A 19,488-nucleotide genomic window follows, 5' to 3' on the forward strand; every position below is an offset into this window, starting at 1 on the left:
CCGACCTTTCCTTGCTGCTGTCGGCAGTGGCTCCGGGGCCGCGGGATCCCCCGGCCGGAGCCGGTCGCGGCAGCCCCGGCGGGGCAGAGCGGCCTCTGAGTGTCGCTGCAGGTCTCGCAGAGCCCGGCGGGGCCGGAGCTGCCCGGTGCCTCCCGCCAGAGCCGGCGCCGCTCCGGTCCCGGTGCGAGCGGGACCCCGGTCCGGGCGAGAGGCGCTGGGCGGCGGCTCCAGGCGGAACCACGGGACCCGGCGGGCACGGGAGCGGCAGGCGCGTTCCCCAAACCCCGGCCCGGCCTCAGAACGCCGTACCGGGCACCTCATTGTCCCGGTACCTTCGGGACGAGTGGTGGCCCGCGGCCCGGAGCTGGGGAGGCACCGCCGGGCGGGGGGAGCGGCGGGGAGGGGCGGCCGCGGGCGGTGCGCGGTGCCGAGTGCGGGATGCGGGGCCGGGGTGCGGCTCCGGGATGCCGGTGGAGAAGGGTTTTAAATCTTAACTTTCGGATTTTTTTAAACATTTCTTTTCGTCGCTTTTTATTCTTTTCCCCTCGGCGTCGTGCCCGGGGCTCGGCGGCACCGCCGGGACCCCGAAGCGGGCAGCGCTCGGGGGCGGGGCGGGGGCGGAGCCAGCACCATTGAGGACAGCGGGAGGCGGGGCCCGGGTTTGGGGGGCGTGTCCTGGATTTGGGGGCGGGGCAAAAGCCATTCAAGGCCGAAGGGGGCGGGGCCTGGCGCTCCGGGGGCGGGGCCGTGCCCGTCGGTGGCGGCGGAGGGGGCGCGGCCGCCGCTGGCACGTGCCGGCGCGGGGCGGGGCGGCGGGGGCGGCGGGCGCGCGCACTGCGCCGGCGGGAGCGCGCGCGGCGCGGGGCGGGTCCGGGCGCGGCGCTGAGCGGCGGCGGCGGCGGCGGCGGAGCAGCGAGAGCGGGGCCGGCCGGGCCGGGCCGGGCCGGGGCCGGGGCCGGGGCCGGGGCCGGGGCCGGGGCGGGCGGCGGGGGCCCGCCGGGCTGCCGGCGCCATGGGCACGGTGCTGTCGCTGTCGCCGAGCTACCGGAAGGCCCCGCTGTTCGAGGAGGGGGCGGCCACGGTGGGGCACTACACGGCGGTGCAGAACAGCAAGAACGCGAAGGAGAAGGGCCTGAAGCGGCACTCGCTGATCTCGGTGCTGCCTTGGAAGCGCATCGCCGCCGTCTCCGCCAAGAAGAAGAGCTCCAAGAAGGTGCAGCCCAACGGCGGTTACCAGAGCAACGTGACCCACCTCAACAACGAGAACCTGAAGAAGTCGCTCTCCTGCGCCAACCTCGCCACCTTCGCCCCCCCGCCGCCCCCCGCCGCCGCCGCCGCCGCCCTCGCCTCGGCGCAGAAGGCGCCCCCGGCCGCGCCCGCCGCCGCCGCCGCCACCCCGCGCCGGGTCGTGGTGCAGGCGTCCACCAGCGAGCTGCTGCGCTGCCTCGGCGAGTTCCTGTGCCGCCGCTGCTACCGCCTGAAGCACCTCTCGCCCACCGACCCCGTGCTCTGGCTGCGCTCCGTGGACCGCTCGCTGCTGCTGCAGGGCTGGCAGGACCAGGGCTTCATCACGCCGGCCAACGTGGTCTTCCTCTACATGCTGTGCCGGGACGTCATCTCGGCCGAGGTGGCCAGCGACCACGAACTGCAGGCAGTGCTGCTCACCTGCCTGTACCTCTCCTACTCCTACATGGGCAACGAGATCTCCTACCCGCTGAAGCCCTTCCTGGTGGAGAGCTGTAAGGAGGCCTTCTGGGACCGCTGCCTCTCCATCATCGACCTCATGAGCCCCAAGATGCTGCAGGTCAACGCCGACCCGCACTACTTCACCCAGGTCTTCGCCGACCTCAAGAAGGAGAGCGGCTCCGAGGAGAAGGGCCGGCTGCTCATCGGCCTCGACCGGTGAGCGCCCGCCGCCCCCCGCGCCCCCCGGAGCCGCTTCCCGGGGGGATTTGCCCGGCGGGGAAGGGGGGAGCCGCCGCCGCCCCCCCTGGGGGGAACACGGGGGGGTTCGGCCGGACCGGAGCGCAGACCCCCGGTTCCCTCCCGCGCCGCCGCTTTCCAGCCGCCGCCCCCTCCCCACGCCGCGGGCCCGGGGATGCTGCGGCTCCGCCAGCGGATTGATCCCAGCAGTTCATGGATGGGGAGACAAGAACCCCCCCAGCCGATGTCCCCCGGGAGCGGAGCGGGGCTCCGCGGGGCCGGTCACCGCGTCACCGAGACAGAGCCCAGGTAGGGGGGAAAAAAAAAATAAAAAAATCAGATAAAAAATCCTGTAAAGGCTCCAGCGGAGGCGGCTGAAGCGGCCCGGTCGGGACTCACCGGCAGTACCGGGACAGAGACGCGGGCACGGGCCGGGGCAACCCCCTCCCCACCTCCCCTTCCTCCCTCATCCCCCCCTTTATTTATTTTCTTTGAAGAGACTCGAATTCCCGAGCGGGTCCGGGTGACGGGAATCACCGCTACTGTTCATGAGATCAATGTGAAATGTCTTGTTCCCATCGTGCACTGATCATGAGTATTGTGTAAAGGATCTACTTGAGTGTGCAAGCAAGGGGAGCCGCCACATGCTGCTATATGAATTCTTCTAGAACAAACCCAACGAACTGCAAACCTGCGGGGGGGAAAGAGAAAAAAAACCCCCTTCTTTCTTCTGTCATTGTTGCTTTTCCAGTGGTATTGCGCATGCAAACAGGAGCATTTTTGTGTCTTCGGGAAAAAAAAAAAAAAAAAAGGAAAAAAATGCATAAAAAAATAATAATCAAAAGAAAAACCTTAACGAGAGATGGCTGTAAAATTACACCCATGCACAAAGACCCGCCACCACCCCGACACCGCAGTCTCGAGCCGGTATTCCCGTATCAGGCCTGGGGACTGAGACCTTCTTTTTGGGTTTTATCGTTTTCTTTTCTCCGTGTGCTCAGTTCTAGTTTAGTTCTGGTCCATCGGGCGTTAAACTGGCGAACGAGAGGGAGAAATAACGTGCCATTTATTTTTATTTTTGATTTTTTTTTCACTTGAAGCTCTTCATGGCTGTACATTGGACCCTGCTAATGATACATGTGTACGTACGTTTTTTTAGTGCAATCTCTTCTGTAGATCTTTGTTGACCAAATTGGTGGGTATTGTTACTTATTAATTTATATTTGTCTCATTTTGTATGTATGTGTATAGTGTGTTTGTAAGTATGTGTGGTTTATAACCCGACCGACTGTGTCATGGGGCTCAGTGTGCCTGTAATTTAATCCCCTCCCCTTATTTTTATTTATTTTTGTACTGTGCTGATTAAATAAAAATGCACTGACCATCCATTACACGGCAGCGGCTCGTGGCCGAGTCTTTCCTGCGCTCCCAGGGAACGGGATTTGTGTTGACGACAGAGTTTTTAACGCAGCCGCCGCTTTAATCGCGTTACGGGCGCCGGGGTCACCCCGCGGTGGGAGAGCGGCGGGGCCGGCAGCAGCCGGGGGAAACTCGCGATACTGGGATAACTGGAACATCGGGACACCGATCCCTCTGGGCATCGTCGGCCCCGAGCCGGCAGGAACGGGCAGCGCCACGGTGGGATGCAACTAATTGTTTTATTATTTATTACAGTGAATTATGTAAACAAAACCCGGGTCCATTATAGTAGGTTGTTTTTTGTGTTTTTTTTTTTTTTTTTTTTTTCCTGCTCTTTTACACATAAAATATCAGCGATTTATTTAAAAAAAAAAAAAAAAAAAAAAAAAAGGTTCATTGCATTATCACCCCCGGCTGAGAATCGAAGTTTCAATTTAGAAACAGTTAATTTATGGGAAAACCAGGAATATATAAATTTTATATATTTTTTATATATATATATATATATATAAAACCAGAGCAGGAACAGATAATATATTTTATAAGACACATCTCATCACATACAATATTGCCATCTCATGGTAGGAGAGATTTCCCAAGCCTGCAATCTGTTGCTGTCCATCCCAATTCCATGCGAGCATTCTTTCGGAAGGACGAGGGTACAAAAGTGCTGATCCCCCCCAGCACCTGCCCGGGGTTGGGGCACCGGGGCACGGAAAGCGAGAAGTGCAAATCCAAAGGCACAGCAGGGCCGGGAGCGTCCCCGGCAGGGGCGGGGGGCCCGAGGCTTTGGCGGCGGTGTCGCTCCTCCCGAGGAGCCGCTGTGGGGGGAAAGGAGGCGCTGGAGGGTCCGGGGTGGTCCCGGGGTGCGGTGTCACCTCCCGGCCCAGCGCTGGCGGTGCCTCGGGGCTGCGGTGGCTGGAAGAGCCCCTGGCACGGGACCCCCAGGTGTGGCAGAACTGCGCTGAGAGGGGCCTGGGGGCTCCATGGGGTGCTGGGCTTGGGCTTGTCCCAGTTCATGCAGAACCACAGCTGCTCTACACCCGTGTCCCCCTCTGGTCTCGGGGGTGGCCGTGGGACACGGAGGCTGCAGCGACCTGTCCCCATGCCCCTTGTCCGTGGCACAGCTTCAGGAAACCTTTTGTTAGCGAGGAGCCTCTTCCAGGCCGATTCCCAAAACGCTCCAGCAAACAAACGCTCCCCATTTGCCGGCCGGGCTGGGACCCCGGGGTGGGGTCCCCGCACAGCTCCCCCATCTCCAGGGCTGGGAATCCTGACCTGACCAGCAGTGCCAGGACAATCCCAATGGACAATCCCAACAGCCTGGGCTGCTCAGGAGCCGCAGCAGCGCCCAGCACAGTGAGAATAAACCCCTGGGGAAATCCACGTCCCTCCATCAGGACAGAGCTCAGGGTTAGCTGGACTGGGCAGGACGAGCCCAGCACCCACAGCCCACTGCTAGGAAACTCTTTGGAGCCAGGAAAACTCTTTGGAGGGAGGAACCTGGGGGCTGGCAGCTGGGGCTAGGCCAGGGTAATGTTGGATAGTGCAAAGCTTGGCCCCCCAAAGCTCCCCCTGTTCCTGGGCTCAGCCCTGCCGTGGGTCCAATGATCCCTCCCCGACCCCAGCGCTGGCACTGACATGATGCCACGTGGATCGTCTAAAAATTCAGCAAGGCCACGTGGTCCCAATGGGAACCCACCGGCTTTAGGCTCTCGGAGCGGGGAATTAAGGCAAAAAGCAATGCAGGATTAACAAAACCAGGCCCTGCACTGGGAAGCCCCCTCTCCAGCCTCGATGGGTTAATGAATTCCCGAGGGACAGCAGCAGCTCTGGAGGTGTCTCCATGTACCTTCCCAGCCCCGTGTGCCTGGAGGGGCTGCAGGAGTGTGGAGTGTCGGGGCTGGGGAAGCCAGCCCTCCCTGCCCAGCCTGGCTCCGGCTCCGGCTCCGGCGGGATTTGGCCCTGACTCCCTGAGCCGGGTATCTTTGGTTCCTCCGGAGGAGGCTGCATCATATTGCAAAAACTGACACGTGGGAAAGGAACGTGGAAGGGAGAATTGGAGAGGGGGTGAGGAATCAAGGTGGGAAAGGGAGGAAAGGGTGGAAGTACCTAGAAACTCTTTTTTTTTCGCACTAATTCCAAAGGAAGCACTTTCCTGACGTTCCAGCCTGGTTTGTAAGACGGAGAACAGGTCACCGGCTATTTTAAGCCTTCATTCCATGCGAATTTGGCTTTTCTAAACCCCCAGAATTTGGGTTTCCCAAACCTTCAGCTCCAGAGGCTGCTTTAGGCAAGTCGCTACCGAGCATCTCCCGCGGAGTCCCGGGCGGGGAGAGCCGAGCCCCGCTCCCAGGGAGGGGCCGTTAATTGCCCGGCACGCAGAGGACGAAGCCGGAGCGGTGCTTGGTGAAATCCGGCTGGGATTGGTTGAGTTTGGTCTCCACGGACACGGTGCATTTCCGGCCGTGCAGGCTGCACTGCACCGGGTTGGTGACAGTGACGTGCAGAGCGCGCTTCTCCCTGCGGGGAAAGGGACACGAGTCAGGAGGGACGGGACGGGACGGGACGGGACGGGATGGGATGGGATGGGATGGGATGGGATGGGATGGGATGGGATGGGATGGGATGGATGGGATGGGATGGGATGGGATGGGATGGGATGGGATGGGATGGGATGGGATGGGATGGGATGGGATGGGATGGGATGGGATGGGATGGGATGGATGGGATGGGATGGGGTGGAGTGGGATGGGATGGGATGGGATGGGATGGGATGGGATGGGATGGGGTGGATGGGATGGGATGGGATGGGATGGGATGGGATGGGATGGGATGGGATGGAGTGGGATGGGATGGGATGGGATGGGATGGGATGGAGTGGGATGGATGGGATGGAGTGGGATGGGATGGGATGGGATGGGATGGGATGGGATGGGGTGGATGGGATGGGATGGGATGGGATGGGATGGGATGGGATGGGATGGGATGGGATGGGATGGGATGGGATGGGATGGGATAGGATGGGATGGGATGGATGGGATGGGATAGGATGGGATGGGATGGGGTGGGATGGGATGGGATGGGATGGGATGGGATGGGATAGGATGGGATGGGATGGGATGGGATGGGGATGGGATGGGATGGGATGGGATGGGGTGGGATGGGATGGGATGGGATGGGATGGATGGGATGGGATGGGATGGGATGGGATGGGGGTGGATGGGATGGGATGGGATGGGATGGGATGGGATCCATGGGATGGGATCCATGGGATGGGATCCATGGGATGGGATGGGATGGGATGGAATGGAATGGGGTGGGGTGGGATGGGATGGGATGGATGGGATGGATGGGATGGATGGGATGGGGATGGCCACAGATGGGAGAGACATTTTTGGGTCAGGCACATCCTGCAGCCATCCCAAAGCTCCGTGTTAAGCCAGGCCTGAGCTCTGAGCCCAGCTTTGGGCTCCTGCTTGTGAAGCCTCGCACTCTGGGACTGGGATCGGTGCCAGTGGGAGGACTCAGCTCCATGGGCAGAGCCCCAGCCGGGTCAAAGGGCCCAGGGGCTGCTGCCAGCGCAGCCACTGCCCCCTAAATGACCCCACAGTGACCCCTCGAGCTGTGTGGCTGCAGCAGCGACAGGGACATCCCTGGGCTGAGCTCAGAGACTGCAATACAGCCTGGAACGGTGAAAGGAACCACGAGTGGGGTGCTGGCTGTTCCCAGTTCCCTCTCTCATGGACGGACCGAGGTGGCTGGGACAAAATTGTGTCCCTGCAGCTTTTGAAGCCCCCAACCCAGTTTTGGGACTAAAAGTGATTCCCAGGAATGAATCAGGACTTTCTGTCCCCCACGTGGGTTTGTCTGTGGCTTTTGGACTCGCTGCCAGTGGAGACATGAGGATGCCTGGCAAGAATATCCCCCCTGCTCTAAATCCCAAATAATCCTTGTGCCATAAGCAGAGAAATCATAAATCATGGAATCCTTCAAGTTGGAAAAACCCTCTGTGATCACCAAGTCCAACTGCTCCCCCAGCACTGCCAAGGCCACCACTGACCCACAACATCCATGTGGTTTTAAAATCCCTCCACCACTGCCCTGGGCAGCTGTGCCAGGGCTGGACAGTCCTTTCCATGAAGAAAGGGAAGAACCCAGCACTGCCATGGCCCCACTGATGGCCGGGCTGCTCCAGGGGCTGGGGTGGAGCTGAGGACAAGTCGATGCCCCAGCTCCAGCCACGATCCCTTGGGACCAGCCCAGAACCCCTGGAGATCCACAAGGAGAGGGGATCCACAGGAAAAACCTGAGGCAGACCTGTCCCCATGAGCCACCCCCATTGGGAAGAGCCACCAGGGACTTGGCCTTTGGGAATTCTCCCCTGTGACCTCGCCCACACTTCAAATTCCCGTCTTTCCAGCATTTTTAGCATAATGCTGAGTGGTTCAGAATTGTTGACATTGACTCTGCTGCCTCTCTGGATGCTCCAAATAACCCAGGGGGATGTGCTGAGACCCCACCCCAGACCCCAGACCCCAGACCCCGGGTCCTGCCTTGTCTGAGCCATTTCAGCATTTCCACTGCCACAGCCCAAGTCCTTTGTGCAGTTTTTACTCCATTTCCATTAACAGACTGTTCAGGTCATGTCACATCCTTTAAGCTGCATTTTCTGCGCGGTTCCCAAATAATTCAGGTTTTCACCGCTTCCATAACAACGCCTGGATGGTTGGAGGGGGGTGGCAGCGCTGTCCCAGGTATTTAATGTTATTTACTCCTGCCTGGGTGAGCTGAGGCTGCAATCCCAGCTTAGGTTGCTATTTTTGCCGTGTCTTAGTGAAATCAGCTGCGCACACAGAGGAGCCTCTGGGAGATCCCTGCCCCTCGGGAAGAACTCCAGCATCAAGTGTCCCTAACAGGGATAAGGGGGAAGGACTTTCCTCTCCCCTCCCACAGCAAGTTGTAGGTGACCAGGCAGAGGAGCTGGGGAGAGGAACGTCAATAACCTGAATTTTGACCCCAGGCAGGACCCGGGAATGAATGGGGGAATCCAAAGGTCCTGGATGCCCTGTGGCTGTGGGACCTGCAGGAAGCTGGAGCAGTCTTGGTCTCAGCTCCTGTTGGGATGAGGAGAATCAACTGAACACAGGTCTGAGTGACGCTAACGCTGCCCTGGGATGGAGGGATGCAGAGAACGTGCTCTGATCTTTGCCACGTGTGACAATTCCATTAAATCCAGGCTTCCCTCCCCCTCTCTCCCTTCCCAGATCCCACCTTGCCAAAGCTCCTTCACTCATCACACGTTGCTTTTCTTCACGGGAGGGTTCAGCCTCAAAGCCTTTTCTGGGGGAGCAGCTCATGGATGGAGCAATCCACAGGGATCTGTGAGTGCCCAGAGGTGACAAACCCCTCCCTGGTGTCCCTGCTGGGCACCCCACCACACCAGCCCTGCCACCAGCCCCAGGAGCAGCTGGACCTGCCAGGACCTTGGGACTCTTGGCCGCTTCCAGCACTTGGTCCGAGGCCAGCGAGGGAGAGGGGGAGGGAATTCCCGTTTGGTTTCCAGCCCATGGGGCAGAGGGGTGGCAGCTGCTGCCTGCCCTGGGCTCCTCAGGTTTGCTTGTGGCCCCAGGGGAGGGAACAGCTGCTGCAGCAGCTGGAAACCGGGCTGAGACCTTCCCAATCTCACTGCCACAAACGGCTTGGCTGGGGAGCTGCTCCCCCGAGCTCCTGCTGGATTTAGAGCCCAAAGGAAGGGGGTGAGATGGAGATGGACCAGAACGATCCTGGGAGACAACAAAGTCTCTCCTTGACAAGGGCAGCACACAACAGAAATACCCTTTGGGAATCAGTGATGCTCAGCAGGAGCCTGATGGCAGCAAAGGCAAAGTCCCACCTCCAACCAAACTTGAGCTGAAAAAGGAATTTTCATGGCAGAAACCTGTCCCACCACCTTCTGGGGACTTTGGGCAAGGGCTGGAGGGACAGGACACAGGGAATGGCTTCCAGTGCCCAGGGCAGGGCTGGATGGGAGATCGGGCAGGAATTGTTCCCTGGCAGGGTGGGCAGGGCCTGGCACAGGGTGCCCGGAGCAGCTGTGGCTGCCCCTGGATCCCTGGCAGTGCCCAAGGCCAGGCTGGAGCAGCCTGGGACAGCGGGAGGTGTCCCTGCAGTGGCAGGGGTGGCACTGGAGGAGCTTTGGGGTCCCTTCCCACCCAACCACTCTGGGATTCCCAGTGGGTGCCAGGCACTGCTGTGCCTGAGTCCAGCCCTGGCTGATGGCAGCTCTGGCTCCTCACCAAGCCCTGGTGGCACCAAACCCTGGTGGAAGTCAAATCCATCAGGACAAATGGATGGATGCTGCTGCCAGGCTCCTCCTGGGAAATAATCCCACTTCTTATCAACAGTGATCCCATCAGAAGTGACAGTGGGATGTGAGCCCTGGCTGAGCACTGCCAGGGAAAAGAGATCCCATGGGAATTCAGGATCCACCCCAGCACTGCTCCCATCCTGCCAGGGAACCACAGGGGGATGTCTGTATGTGATGAAGCATGGAGTCCTTTCTGTTTATAATAAACACCAAGGTGTTGGGGCTTTCTGCAAACTCAGGTCTTCGTACAACACAGGGAATATTTCTGGGTGGAAAGAGCCTCTCCTGACAGCCAAGCAGTACCAGCCACAGCTGCTGATCCCAGGCTGGAGCTGCTCTTTTGCCTTTTCCTGGCTCAGTGAACCCTGTAGGACTGGAATGTTTCTCCTCCTCCATCTACCCCAGCAGCCAGAGCCCTCCCCAGCTGCCCTGGCTCTCCTGGCTCACAGGGGGAGTTAAAGGCTCCGGTGGGAGCCCCACGTGAGCAAGGTCTGTGTGGGGGACACATCCCACAGCCAGAGCAGCCCCTGAGCACCGCAGGAGCTGAGCAGGCACTGGGGGAGCACTGGCAGAAGGGAAACCAGCAGAGAAAGGAGGACTCTGAGTGGAAGCAGATCACTGGCCCATGAAATATGAGAGTTTTGACTGAGCATTTAATCCAGGACCTCGGGGGAAACACAAGGCAAGTGGCACAGAAATGGCCACAGACATCTGTCAGAGCCGCACACGCAGCACGGAAACATCGGCACCCACACGTGGTGGGACGGAAATGGGAAAGGGAAGGAGTGCAGAAAGATCAGAGGGAGTTCTGCTGAGGACAAGCGGTGTAAGGCTGAGAAGTTAAATAAATGTATTGTTAAATAAATGTAAATACAGCAGATGCCAGGCTGGATGGGGCTTGGAGCACCTTTGGACAGTGGGAGGTGTCCCTGCCATGGCAGGGGTGGAACTGGATGGGCTTTAAGGTCCCTTCCAGCCCAAACCATTCCATGATTCCACGCTTAAGAACAAGCCCAGACGCCCTAGAAAGTCCTGGAAGGAGCTGTTACAGGCAGGAAAACACAGCAAAGACTCATTGATGAGATATTCCCCACTGGTAGCTGTGAGCTCCATCTGGGAGCACAACAGGAGCTGGGAACCCCCTGTGACCTGGGACAGGGGCACCAGCCAGGGATGGGGAGCTGGGAACATCCCAGGGACAGCAGCACCAACCAGGGATGGGGAGCTGGGAACACCCTGGGAACATCCCAGGGACACCAACCAGGGATGGGGAGCTGGGAACACCCTGGGAACAGCAGCACCAACCAGGGATGGGGAGCTGGGAACACCCCAAAGGGACCAGCCAGGGATGGGGAACTGGGAACATCCCAAAGGGACCAGCCAGGGATGGGGAACTGGGAACACTCTGTGACCTGGGACAGGGGCAACAGCCAGGGATGGGGAGCTGGGAACACCCCAGGCACAGCAGTACCAACCAGGGACGGGGAGCTGGGAACACCCCAGGGACACCAACCAGGGATGGGGAGCTGGGAACACCCCAGGCACAGCAGCACCAACCAGGGACGGGGAGCTCCAGAGCTGCAGCCCCATCCCTGACAGGGCTCTGATGGACACAGGGCTTTGTGCAGCTTTCCCAGGATCTTTAAATGAGGTGCCGTCCCATGGATTCAGCCAGTGCCATCACTGAGTGAGAAATAAACTCTTTTCAGAAGCAGAATTTGGGTAGAAATGGCAAAGCCAGCACAGTAATTGCCTGATTTTCATGACAACAAACCAGAGGGATTCCAACCAAGTGTGCAACCAAGTGTGAAATGAGGGCTCAGCAGCAATGAACCCACTGGGATGGATTCCAGAGGGGATTGCTTTAAACCATCAAACTTGGTCTAAACCTTTCCAGAGTTTAGACCAAGGCCTCTTTCTGGAAAGGCAGGAGCACTGTGGGCTCGTGGTTGGCTTCCAGCTCAGGATGTTCTGTGACTCTCTGGCTCCAAGAAAAGCCTGCAGCTGCACACAAGGTGTGAGGCTGGTGAGGGGCAGGATGGAGAACACCCCACAATGGTAACACCTGATGTCAGTCAGTGCTGCAGCCTCATCTGCATCCTGGCCGCAGCCCTCGAGAGGGTTCGGCCATGAAAAAAACATTAAAAAGGCTCCCAGATGAAGGGAGGCTGCAGAAAAGAGCCCCAAAAAAGCAGCAGCTATATTCTGCATGAAGAAAACACACAGGAAGTGGGGAGAGAGAAACTCAAGAGGTCTAAAAAAAGGCAGTTTTCAGGGCTCTGCTTCCTAACAAGAGCCAAGGGGACAAACAGGGATACTGGAAATTTCAAGGAGGGTTAAATCAGCTTTCCAGGCTGATGGTGTCACTGCTGGGGAGGACTCCAGACCGTGCTGTCAGAGAGGTGACAATCACAGAGTCACAAAACCGTGGAATGCTTTGGGTTGGAAGGGACCTTCCTGACCATCAAGCTCCAACCACACCCAGTGCCACCCCTGCCATGGGCAGGGACACCTTCCACTGCCACAGGTGGCTCCAAGCCCCAGTGTCCAACCTGGCCTGGGACACCTCCAGGGATGGAGCATCCATGGAATAACCTGTGCCACGGCCTCTCCACTCTCACAGGGAGGAATTTCTTGAGCAGGGTCGAAAAGGACACAGGATATAAGATGGGTAATAAACAAGGACGTATCTGAGTTACAACAAGTGTCATTTGGGGACAGATAAGTGTTGTCTCAAGAGGCTTTAGGGCCCAGGCTGGTGTCTGGCAGGGCAGGGATCAGGGTGTATCTCACCCCACCACTTGTGGGTTTCTGCAGCTTGCAGGACAATGATACTGGGGGTAATGGGCTCAAAGGAAAAGCCACAGACCTCACTGAGAAAATTATTCCCACAACAGCTTCAATGGAGAAAACCAGGAACAGCTGCATTCCCATGGGGTACAGGAGCAAAACCTGCCCTGAAAACCTTGTGTGCCTTCTGCGTGCCCCCTGTAGCGCCCAGCGTGTGGGAGCTGCTCCAGGAAGGGCTGACACTCTCCATGGGAAGGACTGACCCTCCTCATGTGCCCACAAGAACCCCCAAAGCCACTGTCCCCAGGGGGCAGGACACAAAGGCATCATGTCAGTAATCCTGGGTGGATATTTCATTCCAGAGCTGCAGCTCCCACACCTCGGCTTTGCCTCGGCCTCTCCCAGGGCAGTCACATCTCAAGAGTGGCAGCTCCAAAGCACCAGGTCCCACTGCCAGAAGAGATTTACACGCTCAGAGCACAAATTCCCCTATGTAAGACTCCTGTGACTCCTCGGCACTCTCCATCCTTCTCAGAGGGAGAAAACACCTTCCCCATGCAGCTCTTGTTAGAACACCCTGACCCTTGTAAGAGGTTAAATGCGACGATTTACTGTGTTGTGAGATCCAGAAATGATTTATCATCCTCTTTAACATCAGCACAGCTGGGCTGTATTGAGAACCCCTCTCCACCCCTGTTCAGGACAGCCCCAGAGCCAGAGCAGGCAGCTCCCTCCATCCACAGCTCCCCGAGGAGGGGAGGAGATGAAGCAGGAGCCCTTTTGAAGCAGGAGCCCTTTTTGGGGGCAGATCTCTCTCCTCTGGAGGAGGCAGGGGATGCACCCAGACACACACAGGCAGTCTGTGACTCACACGTGCCGTGAGGGAGATGAAAACATTTGAAACCACAAGGGCTTTGCAAAACCCGCCTTGTGAAAGCCTCTCAGGGCTCACAGGATGTTTTTCTCCGAGCGTCACTGGCTTTTCGGAGCTCTGGGCTTGTCGAGCTCCTCAGAGCCAGGTGGCCTTGGCAGAGATCAGACATTAAGACGGATCAAAGCAATGGAAAAGAGACTACAAAGAAAGTCAGACACAAATCAAGGAGATCTCAAGTCAGGATCAAAAGGAGAATTTCCATAGCCAAAGGTCAGAGCAAGTGCTCCAGGCATTTTGATGCCAGGAAAGGTCACTGAGCTGCACACGGCTGCCAGGTCCTTCCTCACCGTGCGATTTTTCACAATTATCTGCAGTCAAGTGACAGTTGAGACTTTTTTTTCCCCTATCTTCAATACCAATAAATATTTACCGTTTATTTCTTTAGTGCCTCGCTCTGCTCAGGCAAATCCCCTCAGAGGCTGCGAGAAGTGACTTTTCAGACGCGATTTGTTCATGTGCAGGAGAAGCACCGGGCTAAAGAGTGACCTGAGAACTCAACCCCTCCACTTAAGAAGTGGCTTCCAAGCCTGCCTGGCTCAGCCTTGCCCCTGTGTGTCTGTGCAGCTCACGCTGGCACCGAGATACCAGAGCAAAGCACAGCCTGGTTTTGGGAAGTGCTCGGTGACACGCATTTCATCATCACGCTGCCGAGCCGCGACAACAGCGCTGGCTTTGCCCTTTTAATGAGCAACGAGGATTGTTCAGATGTGTCTCTTCCCAGTGCAGTGTCACACACGTCCCATGGCACAGGGCAGGGCAGAGCCAAGCCAGCTGCACTGAGATGGTTCCTTCGAGTTGTGTCTGAGCCATAAAAGGCACTTCCCTGAGACGACGGCAGCTGCCACAGCGCTGCTGGGCCTTTTCCATGATGTGTCTGCAGCACATCCAGGTGTATTCCTTCCCCTCTGGCTGAGATGCAAACCCAGTCCATTAAGTGTTTGGCTCTCTCATTCTTAAAATGCATTTATCCCCGTTGATCCCGAGGCTGGGAGGTCCCAGAGCAGCGGGTGAGCTGCAATCCCTTCCCCACCGCTTTAGGACCTGGGGTGTTTGTGCACCCCTCCTCAGGAGCCAGGGAGAGCTGGGAATGCCAGAGAGCTGGGAAATATTTCTGTCTCTTCCAGCAAAGCCCTTTGGTTTAGGGGCTCCTGAGCAGGGGACCCTGAGGTGATGGGGCAGGGGCTGCTCCTCCCCTCCCCTTCCCAGAGCTGCTCTCCCGCTTTGGGAGCTTGGGCCAACAGCCAGCTTGCTGTGAAACCCCCAGAGAGCCCAAGGGCAGCTCAGCAGCGCAGGTCCCAGCCATGGGGCTGCACCCCAAAGCAGTATTTTATGGTGGGAAAGCCCCAAAGGTGGCCTGAGGCATCGCTTTGTGTGTCACTGCATGGTGTGTCCCTTCCTCCAGCCTGGGACGCGTGCGCACGCAAAGGGAATGTCACTGCTCCTGTGGTGGGACATCCAAGAGGGATCACAACCCCACCAAGCTCCATCCTCCTGCTGAGCCAGGCCCAACCCTCACTGCCTGAAGCCCCAGCCCTGAGCTGACCGTGGTTTGGGGTGGGAGGGATGCACGGGAGACCCTGAGCTCAGCTAAAACCACGCCTGCACCTCGCTACCCCTCTTGGTAATTAATTCATCCTAGGCCAGACTGGACAGGTCTGGTGGAAAGTGTCCCTGCTCAAGGTGAGATGCTCTTCAAGGCTCCTCCCAACTCAAACCATTCCATGTGTAAATTTACCCCTTCCCACCCCACAGGAGGCTCCAGGCTCCCTCAGTTCTGCTCCTTTGGGAGCTGGGAATGCATCTTTGTCTTTCAAAGAGAGAAATCTCAGGTTTTGCCACCCCTCATGCCATCAGCTTCCAGTGCCAGGTGCCATCTATCCACCATGAGCACCTCCTAAAGCTGGTCAGGGGTTTTGTGGAGGAGAACCACGAGCTCGCTCAACAGGCATTTCCTGGGAATCTGCAGTAACGAAGGAACTTAAAAAAAAAACCAGCAAAAAAACCCCACCAATAGTGTGTGAAATATTTCATTTCCTCCAGCAGGCAAAATGAAAAATTCCCAATCCCCTGAGGCGAAGGCAGCTCCCAGCCCCCATGGCAGCCAGGGTTTATGGATGATGGATGGAACACCCTGGCAGAGGCCCCCAACCTGCCACATGCCCCCATGGAGGGAACTCTAAAATCCACCAAGTGCTCCTTCCCTGATCCCTGTCATCCCACAGGAGTGGGGGTTGGATTAAATGACCTTTAAGGTCCCTTCCAATCCAAACTGCTCAATGGTTCTGTGAATTAAATTCATTCAGGATTCAATGTCATTTGAATTTTTGAAGGGAAGGAAAGGGGTGGGGACACTTGGGCTCCCAGTGACAGCAGGGAGGATGATGGGGACACGTCACATCCAGCACCACGTGCTGCTCCCCTTCACCTCCCCAACCCCACCCTGCTCTCAGCACCGACAGCACCAGGGATAAACTGCAGCTTCCTCTGCAGCCTCCAGTTAAGTCACATTTCAGAGCTATTCTGAGCCTGGCAAAGCTTTGGGGAGTCAGAGCTCATCCGGCTCCCGGCTCCACTGCGGCCGCAGGATGCTGGAGTGTTCCACATTTTATAAAAACCACCACGCCAAAAATGTGATTCCAAGTCCTTGGCTGGAGCAGAGGAAAGCAGCACACGGGGGTGATGCCAAGAGCCTGGCATTAGAAATGCACCAGCACATAAATAAAATAAGAGCACTTAGGAAGATGAGCACGGAGCTGCGTCCTGTTTGGGACATCATGGACTCAGTTCCTGGGCAGGCTGAGAAACAGCAGAAGTCTTTCCTTGTGTTCTTTTCCCAGCGCTGGTCCTTGCCATGGCCCAGCTGGGGGAATGAATTCACCAGCCCCACGTTTACTGGGCCACATTTGTAAAGTTCCCCCTTCAAAGGATGCTCCTGCCCTGTTCAGCAGCTGCTGATCAAATTCTGCCAGCTGAAGTTTAAGGAAGGTACAAATTCCTCCCCAAAAATTACTTCAAAGGGAATCAAGCACCTTTCAGGCGTCTGGGATGTGTTTGTTCAACACCTGCAAGACCGTGAGGTACAGGGGGCTGATGGTGAGGACAAAGGTGTGGGATTATTCATCTGTTTCCACTCAAATTTACAAGGGACAACAATTTTGGAGTAGCAGGGAGTGGTTGGACCAGCTGATGGATGCCTTACACTGGAAAAAGCACAGAGAAGCTCTGCTCTCGCTTTGGTACAGAGAAAACCTCCAGCCATCCCAAGGGATGAGCAGCTCTGCTTTTCCCACTGCAGGGCTGTGAATTAAATCCATATTTTTAGAGCCTGGCAGAGGTCTGGAGCCACAACAAGGGGGAAGCTGCCACCGAGCTTCCCAGAGATCACCCAAAATCACGACAGGAAAACAAACAGCATGGACACTTTTGAAATTCTGTTTTTTTTTTTCGTTATTCCTTGGGATCGAGCTGTGCCAGTGAAACTGCTGGGAAGCAGCTGGGATAAGAGAGAGGACAAATTGCTGTGGTGAAGTCACCAGCTCCAGGGGCTGGGAGCCACGGGGACAACAGCAGCAGGGCTGTGGCCAGGCAGAGGGGATGGGAAGCAGGGCTCTCACAGCCCCCCACAGCTCCACTTCGGTGCCAGCTCACGGGGTGGCTGTGCAGGGACTGTCCCCACGCAGAGCCGGGGCACAACAGCTCAGCTCCGTTATATTCCACACACATCGCTGCTGAGCTCGTCAAAACCAGAGCTGGGAATGTGCTGGGAGGCTCTGCCATGGTGGGAACATCCAGGGCCAGGGGAGCAGGAGGAGCACGGGGAGCATGGGGAGCATGGGGAGCATGGGGAGCATGGGGAGAATGGGGAGCATGGGGAGCATGGGGAGCATGGGGAGCATGGGGAGTATGGGGAGCATGGGGAGCAGGAGGAGCAGGAGGAACATGGGGAGCATGGGGAGCATGGGGAGCAGGAGGAGCAGGAGGAACATGGGGAGCATGGGGAGCAGGAGGAGCAGGAGGAACATGGGGAGCATGGGGAGTATGGGGAGCAGGAGGAGCATGGGGAGCAGGAGGAGCATGGGGAGCAGGAGGAGCACGGGGAGCATGGGGAGCAGGAGGAGCATGAGGAACATGGGGAGCAGGAGGAGCATGAGGAGCAGGAGGAGCATGGGGAGCATGGGGAGCATGGGGAGAATGGGGAGCATGGGGAGCATGGGGAGCAGGAGGAGCATGGGGAGCATGGGGAGCAGGGGGAGCATGGGGAGCATGGGGTGCAGGAGGAGCATGGGGAGCAGGAGGAACATGGGGAGAATGGGGAGAATGGGGAGCAGGAGGAGCATGGGGAGCATGGGGAGCATGGGGAGCAGGAGGAGCATGGGGAGCAGGAGGAGAATGAGGAGCATGGGGAGAATGGGGAGAATGGGGAGCAGGAGGAGCAGGAGGAGCATGGGGAGCAGGAGGAGAATGGGGAGCAGGAGGAGAATGGGGAGCATGGGGAGCATGGGGAGCATGAGGAGCATGGGGAGCATGGGGAGCAGGAGGAGAATGAGGAGCATGAGGAGCAGGAGGAACATGGGGAGCACGGGGAGCATGGGGAGAATGGGGAGCAGGAGGAGCATGGGGAGCATGGGGAGCAGGAGGAGCAGGAGGAGCATGGGGAGCAGGAGGAGAATGGGGAGCAGGAGGAGCAGGAGGAACATGGGGAGCACGGGGAGCATGGGGAGCATGGGGAGAATGGGGAGAATGGGGAGCAGGAGGAGCAGGAGGAGCATGGGGAGCACGGGGAGCATGGGGAGCATGGGGAGCAGGAGGAGCATGGGGAGCATGGGGAGCAGGAGGAGAATGGGGAGCAGGAGGAGAATGGGGAGCATGGGGAGCATGGGGAGCAGGAGGAGCATGGGGAGCATGGGGAGCATGGGGAGCATGGGGAGCATGGGGAGCAGGAGGAGCATGGGGAGCAGGAGGAGAATGGGGAGCATGGGGAGCAGGGGGAGCATGGGGAGCAGGGGGAGCAGGAGGAGCAGGAGGAGCATGGGAAGCAGGAGGAGCAGGAGGAGCATGGGGAGCAGGAGAAGCATGAGGAGCATAGCCAGTGTCCAGCAGCCACTGTCCAGCCATGTGTGCTGGATGTGGGGGTGATGGACTTGGGGGTGACTGATGAGGGATGATTGATGAGGGGGGATGGATCAGGAGCGGCTGGGGGTGCTGGAGGGGCTCTGGAAGGATGATGGAGAGCCGCTGCTCCCCGCGCCGCAGCTCCCGGTCGCTATAGCAACCTGGATATGGCTCATCCCATCTGATGCCTCCTCGCCGCCGGCCAAGCGGGGCTGCTGCGTTCATTTACTGCCGCCCATCGCTGCTCCCCGCACCCGGATGCCCCCGGATAAGCACAATCCCGCACGAACTCCCCTCTCGGGGGGGTTTCACGTGCCCTGGGGGTGGCAGAGCAGTGACAGGGCTCCGCTCGGCCGCTTTCGGGCGGGTGTCACCGTGACCTACTTAATGCAGGACGCGGTGACATCATGTCCCATTGCCAGCGGCTCCCCGGCGCTCGGACCGCTGTGTCCAGCAGCAGCGCTGAGCTAATCCGGCCCCGAGGGCACATTCCGCCGGGAGGCACCTCTGGGTGCCCGGGTAACCCCTGGGTGCTCCGGCAGCACGGGACGCGTCTCCCCTCCGCCGGCCTGGAACAGCGGCGCTGGGTCCTGCGTCTATTTCCAGAGCTGATCTGAAAACCCAGATTTTTCTCCTTTTCTAACAGAGAGGGAAATTAGCTAAAGCTTCAGGGGACACGGAAACATCAGGAAAACAGAGCCGCCGTTGTGCGGAGCCCTGCTGCGGATTTTTCCAGCGAGCAGGACCCCAGCAGCGGGTCACAGCACAGCGACACGCGCGGACATTTCCCCAGGCTTTAGGGACACCCTGCCGCGACCCCCAGCCCGTTCCTGGGTGTCAGCCCATGGATTCGTGCGGGATGGCAGCGCAGAGGGAGCTCGTGGCTCGGTGCCAGCGAGGAAGGCGGCTCCTCCTCCTCCTCCTCCTCTCCCAGCATCCA

The 19,488-nt window shown here is 58.3% G+C and overlaps 2 protein-coding genes across 2 annotated transcripts in view; one reads left to right on the top strand and one right to left on the bottom strand.

Moving 5' to 3' along the window:
- Positions 1-993: 993 nt before the first annotated feature.
- CDK5R1 (cyclin dependent kinase 5 regulatory subunit 1) lies at positions 994-3,321 on the top strand. The gene has a single exon (XM_040087311.2). The coding sequence runs from the start codon at positions 1,013-1,015 to the stop codon at positions 1,904-1,906; it is 894 nt and encodes a 297-aa protein (XP_039943245.1). The 5' UTR covers positions 994-1,012; the 3' UTR covers positions 1,907-3,321.
- Positions 3,322-3,811: 490 nt separating this feature from the next.
- The window catches only part of MYO1D (myosin ID), a 162,333-nt gene continuing 146,656 nt past the window's right edge, over positions 3,812-19,488 (bottom strand). Inside the window, exon 22 of the mRNA XM_040087488.2 lies at positions 3,812-5,865. Within this exon, the coding sequence (XP_039943422.1) occupies positions 5,709-5,865 (157 nt within the window). The 3' untranslated portion in view covers positions 3,812-5,708. The remainder of the gene's footprint in view (positions 5,866-19,488) is intronic.

The sequence above is a fragment of the Hirundo rustica genome, chromosome 27 (genome assembly GCF_015227805.2).
Source record: "Hirundo rustica isolate bHirRus1 chromosome 27, bHirRus1.pri.v3, whole genome shotgun sequence".
NCBI lineage: Eukaryota > Metazoa > Chordata > Aves > Passeriformes > Hirundinidae > Hirundo > Hirundo rustica.

Excerpts from the sequence above, each read along its gene's own strand:
- CDK5R1 (XM_040087311.2), top strand. The coding sequence starts at position 1,013 with ATGGGCACGGTGCTGTCGCTGTCGCCGAGCTACCGGAAGGCCCCGCTG.